Source organism: Sesamum indicum, linkage group LG3 (genome assembly GCF_000512975.1).
Source record: "Sesamum indicum cultivar Zhongzhi No. 13 linkage group LG3, S_indicum_v1.0, whole genome shotgun sequence".
NCBI lineage: Eukaryota > Viridiplantae > Streptophyta > Magnoliopsida > Lamiales > Pedaliaceae > Sesamum > Sesamum indicum.
Genome location: NC_026147.1, coordinates 10965521 through 10970911, shown reverse-complemented (window position 1 = coordinate 10970911; position 5391 = coordinate 10965521). Strand labels below are relative to the sequence as shown.

Genomic DNA, 5391 nt, shown 5'->3' with positions numbered 1-5391 from the left:
TCCCAGCCATCGTATTCTCGACAGGAGGATACTGTGGGAATCACTTCCACGACTTCACTGATATGCTGATTCCACTCTTCTTGACTGCCCGACAGTTCCAGGGAACAGTGCTCTTTCTAGTAGCCGACAAGCGTTCTTCATGGATCGCCAAGTACAGACCGGTGCTGGAGAAACTCTCCAAGTACGATATCATAGACATTGAGAAGGACAATCAAGTGTTGTGCTTTGTAAGAGTGATTGTTGGCCTCAAAGCCCACAAAGAGTTGGGCATTGATCCTTCGGAGTCCCCACACTATTCCATGGCGGAGTTCAGACAGTTCCTAAGAAGCACGTATTCGTTGGGGAGAGATTCGGTCATCGACTGTCGGCCAAGGTGCAGGACTAGGCCTCGGATGCTCATCATTTCAAGAAAACAAAACCGGTTCATAACGAACGAAAACCAAGTGGCCAACCTGGCTCGAAGCATGGGGTTCGACGTTGTGGTGGAAGAAATGGGGCCGAACGTGTCGGTAGTTGGGAAACTAGTGAACTCGTTCGATGTGCTGATGGGAGTGCATGGAGCAGGGCTTACCAACATGGTTTTTCTACCAGAAAATGCAGTTGTGATACAAATCATACCCTTTGGTGCAGAATTGTGGGCTAAACCCTATTTTCGGTGGCCTGCGAAAGATATGAATTTGAGGTACTTAGAATACAAGGTGAGTTTGAATGAGAGCTCTTTGTTAGGGAAATATCCAGTTGATAGTGAAGTCTATAGAGACCCTCATGCAATCTACAAGAAGGGGTTTATTGGTTTCCATGCTGTGTATTTGAGTAACCAAAATGTGACTCTCAATTTTTCTAGGTTTAGGAAGACGGTGTTAGAAGCTATGGAGATTATTCAACATTAATTAAGGTTTGTGTTGTAATATCATTAGTATGTTAAGAAAATATTCAAGTTCATTTTTCAAATACACTTATATATATCTTTTGGATTTAATAGAATTTACCTCCCTATGATATTGTAAATGAGCAAATTATCCTCACATGAAAAAATAACAGCAATTTCCCCGTCCCTCTGTATTTTTTAAATAAACCAATTTACCTCTCAGTCTAAGGAGGTAAATTGCTTCATTTTGAATACATCCTTTATTGTTTCCGCATCTATACTACCACTTGACATAGCTACCAGAATCAAAAGGGAATTAGGAGTAGGGAAACCTTACATAGGAAGAATGGAAGCGGAGATGCTTTCGATGACAAACACTAAAACCTCGAAAACAAAGGAGAGACAAAATTCTCAAGAAAAACTTTAGTGTGCTTGAAAATTTTTTCTCAAGGAAAGTTGCCATAAATACCCGATAGTTGAATAGTCCTAGCCATGCTAGACTTGGTGCTATTGCAAGGCTAGTAAAGTCCTTCGATCCTTGTGGTGCTGTTGAAATTCGATGCATATTATTTCCTAAAATAAGAATTAATTTAGCCAGAATCGTTCTTTTGTTAAAATTATATATAAAAAAAATCTACGAGAGAACCACATTTGGCGAAATAGTGAACATAGCGCAAGCGATCCGAGTACTTGCAGCAAAAATTATAGAGGTGAATTTGTGGGAATTTTGTTTAAATTATTGAATGAATTATTTATATCATATTAAAATATATGTAATTTTTTGTTGTCAAAATATTTGTACTATTTAATTTTTAGACATTTTTCAATTTTTAAAATAATTTGTCATTTTTTTTGGCTATTCTTAAGTGCTTTTTCCTATATAATAGGGTGAAACAAAAATAGCATAAAAAATTCAAAATTCACATTAAAAATATTGTACATTTGTTTCTTTAATTATTAGTGGAAATAATATTTATTCTTTGGTTCAAATTTTTAGTTTACGATAGAAATAATTTGGCGTTCGACTTGTCGTTTTTGACTTGAGAATAAAGTGCAATTTGTATCATTATAAAATATTTTTTAAAAAAAATTATAAAGAAAGTTTATAATTTTTACTATTTATAACTTTTATTATGTAAAATAATTCTAAATAATTGGAACAAAATGCAATTCTTTATCATTATAACATAATTTCAATAAAAACAATTTATCAGTATATAAAATAATTTTTTAAGACATTATTAATAATTTTAAAAGTGCAATTTGTACGTTTCGACTTTACGTGTCATGTATTTGAACAGAGCGCGCTTTATCCGTGCGAGATATTGACAACGAATAAATGGCAAAGCCACGAGATAATGGAACTAGCCGTTGCACGTTCATCGTTCAAAATCCAAATCTTTTATCAGTAAACAGTGGCCACCCCCACGAGAAATTGAAACTAGCCGTTGCACCTCCATATTTCAAAGTCCAAATCCTGTAATGCTCTCACGCAAACAACTCAGAAACCCTCTTATAATTGCTCTTTACTCTTTCTCTCTCTCTCTGTGATTTCTATTTGCTTCTGCTTGAAATTAACCTCCGAATTTCATGTAAAAATTGCTTGAACATCTAAATTTCCTTTTTGTGGAGTTGAGCATTTTTTTGTTGATATTCACTGCCATTTTGGTATGAATAGTTAGTGTAAACGTGCTCTCCCTGAATCTTCCCCCCTATCTGATTTGATCTCGATTTGTTTGACGTATATTCACTCTCGATTTTGAGGTAAATTGCATAAATTAGTCATAATTTCCTTTTTTAACCGTTTATGTTCCATGAGCGAAGTGCAGCAGCTCGTGCACAATCTATGTCGACTTGGATATCTGGGCATCTTGTGAATTTCCTTATTTAGAGGAGAATCGAAAGCCAGATATCTCTGTACTTGTCTCAGGTCTCTGGAGCATAAATAGTGTCCTAAATTACATTCAGGGCGGTTAGTTGTTTGTTAATATTGCGGCAAGTTAGGCTTCTCAATGGAAGCAAGTGTTAATGGTCTGTGAAGATATGTTGAATAGTGTGATTCATTGTTTGATGTGTTTCTTTGGTTCACTGTTCATTGTTTTGCAAGATAGCTGTCGCTTGAATTCTGAATCTTTAGAGTATAAGGATAATAGTTCTTAGTTCAGCCATCTTACTTGTTCTTCAGAGTATATTTTCTTAGAATTTTGTTGTTGGAGTTGCTATCATGAGTCCCTTAATATAATTCAGTTGTCCCATTTGTGTAGTAGCATCATAACTTTCAGATCGTTTTCTACAGATTTTCTGGATCAAGGGCTGTCAGAAATCAGAATTGAAGATTAGTTGAAATCTTGAGCACAACAAACTTCATCTGATTAAGAGGCCTTAGGCTGTGCTTCGGCTGGTGTTCCATCACAGTAGCCTCAACTTTTATTTGAACAAGATGACGGTTAGAACGCCGAGCACGCCAGCCTCGAAAATGGACAGGACACCAGTAGCCACTCCAGGTGGGCACAGAGCAAAGGAGGAGAAAATTGTTGTAACAGTACGGTTAAGGCCTCTGAACAAGAGAGAGCACTTATCTAAAGATCAGATAGCCTGGGAATGCACCGATGATAATACCATCGTGTACAAGCCTAATCCCCAAGAACGTGCAGCTCTACCAGCATCATTCACCTTTGGTAATTTGATTCTAGTAACTATTCTTTTTATACTAAAATTTAGATGCTGTGTTAGTTGGGAGAAACTCAGCAGCAAAGGAACCTTATTTTTCAGATAAAGTATTTGGCCCTGATTGTTCAACTGAAATTGTATATGAGGACGGAGTAAAGACTGTGGCGTTATCTGCTCTGATGGGAATCAATGGTAATTCTTATCCATATCAGCTATTACAAAATGGAATTAATTTTCACCTTTACCTAGGATTCTAAGAATAGCTTTGCCTTGACATTTGTTGCAGCAACCATATTTGCCTATGGACAAACTAGCAGTGGGAAGACTTACACAATGAGGGGAATTACTGAGAAAGCCGTTAATGATATATACATGCATATAATGAATGTAAGCTTCAGCAAAATTTGCTTTGGTTGCTATTGCGTTACTGGTCAGATTTTATTTACTTGCAAATTGAACTAGACAATAGTAATTGGTTTGGGAGTAAAAAGTATGTCCATAGGTAGCATATGGCAACATGATTTGAGATTAATATATATTTCACCAAAGAACAACCTTTTTTTCCCCTTATTGGGGTAAGATAATTTTGAAGTTTGTGGGCATACAAGAGCATATGGGAGAATCTGTAATAGAACATATATCTTTTACTATAGTTTCTAATGTATTTTCATGTTTGTGTTTTCTTGGAATTCTGTATGCTTGTGGGGTTGGAAGTTCTTGTATTTCATATCTTATATTGATTGAATAGTTTAATAAGTAGCAAAACTGCAAACAAGGGTATAGATATGCATTCAGTGGAGAGTTGTTACTTCTGATTCTTGTTCCTTTTTGTCCATGGGCTAATTGTTCTAATTGGAATCTGTCTTCTTGTAATTCTGACTACCTCACAGACTCCGGAACGAGACTTCAAAATAAAGATATCTGGCCTAGAAATATATAATGAGAATGTCCGAGATCTACTGAATTCAGAATCCGGACGCAATCTTAAACTTCTCGATGATCCAGAGGTGAGAAACTCTTGGCTACTCCTACCTACTTGAGTTAGAACTAGAAAGGCGCTTCATTGTTGTCTTTGATGTCAACCGTTTTGCAGAAAGGCACTGTGGTTGAGAAACTGGTGGAAGAGACAGCAAATGATGACCAACACTTGAGACATTTAATCCAGATATGTGATGGTAAGCATTCAATGCTTCAGCATGATGTGGTTATTGTATATATAATTCTACATGGATTTGATGAATTCTCAATTCCTTGCAGCTCAAAGACAAGTAGGTGAAACTGCACTTAATGATACTAGCTCCAGATCGCATCAAATAATAAGGCTGGTACGTTTACTTTTAACAAATGCTGTTTGATTAGTCAAGACCAAATATTTTTAAATTCACTATTTTATTGACCAGAATTCTTTTTTGTTTACCCAGACAATCGAAAGTACTCTCCGTGAAAACTCGGATTGTGTGAGATCATATGTTGCCAGCTTGGTAAAATAAAACATCTGCTCTCTTTAGCTTTTAATTCTAGCATTAAGTAGAAGTGTTTAATTTACTTTGTCTCATATTTATTCTATGCAGAACTTCGTAGATTTAGCTGGAAGTGAAAGAGCCTCACAGACAAATGCAGAAGGTGCTAGGCTTCGAGAAGGATGTCATATTAACCTAAGCTTGATGACTCTTACAACAGTAATTAGAAAGCTGAGGTCAGTATTACCATCCATTTAGACATGAAACAGTAGCATGAATATGCTTGTGAAGAGATGATGATTTTCTTGAAGAACTTTTTTACGCGACATTCTCCTAGTGTTATGCTTGTTGATGTCTTACCCATAACAATGTAACAGTTCCCTCTCTGTCTCT

General features: G+C 36.2%; 2 protein-coding genes across 3 annotated transcripts in view; both read left to right on the top strand.

Annotated features, from left to right (window-relative positions):
• LOC105158114 (protein O-linked-mannose beta-1,4-N-acetylglucosaminyltransferase 2-like) overlaps positions 1 to 890 on the top strand; it is a 1739-nt gene extending 849 nt beyond the window's left edge. The window contains 1 exon segment of the mRNA XM_011074751.2: positions 1 to 890. This exon segment is cut by the window's left edge and continues 12 nt beyond it. Within this exon segment, the coding sequence (XP_011073053.2) occupies positions 1 to 890 (890 nt within the window).
• Positions 2295 to 5391, top strand: part of LOC105158017 (kinesin-like protein NACK1) — a 5943-nt gene continuing 2846 nt past the window's right edge. The window contains exons 1-9 of one of the 2 annotated variants that reach the window (XM_011074613.2): positions 2295 to 2347; positions 3165 to 3546; positions 3641 to 3730; positions 3825 to 3925; positions 4429 to 4545; positions 4632 to 4713; positions 4796 to 4863; positions 4960 to 5019; positions 5110 to 5234. In XM_011074613.2, the coding sequence (XP_011072915.1) occupies positions 3309 to 3546; positions 3641 to 3730; positions 3825 to 3925; positions 4429 to 4545; positions 4632 to 4713; positions 4796 to 4863; positions 4960 to 5019; positions 5110 to 5234 (881 nt within the window). In that variant the 5' untranslated portion in view covers positions 2295 to 2347; positions 3165 to 3308. The other variant, XM_011074612.2, reaches the window with a different exon arrangement.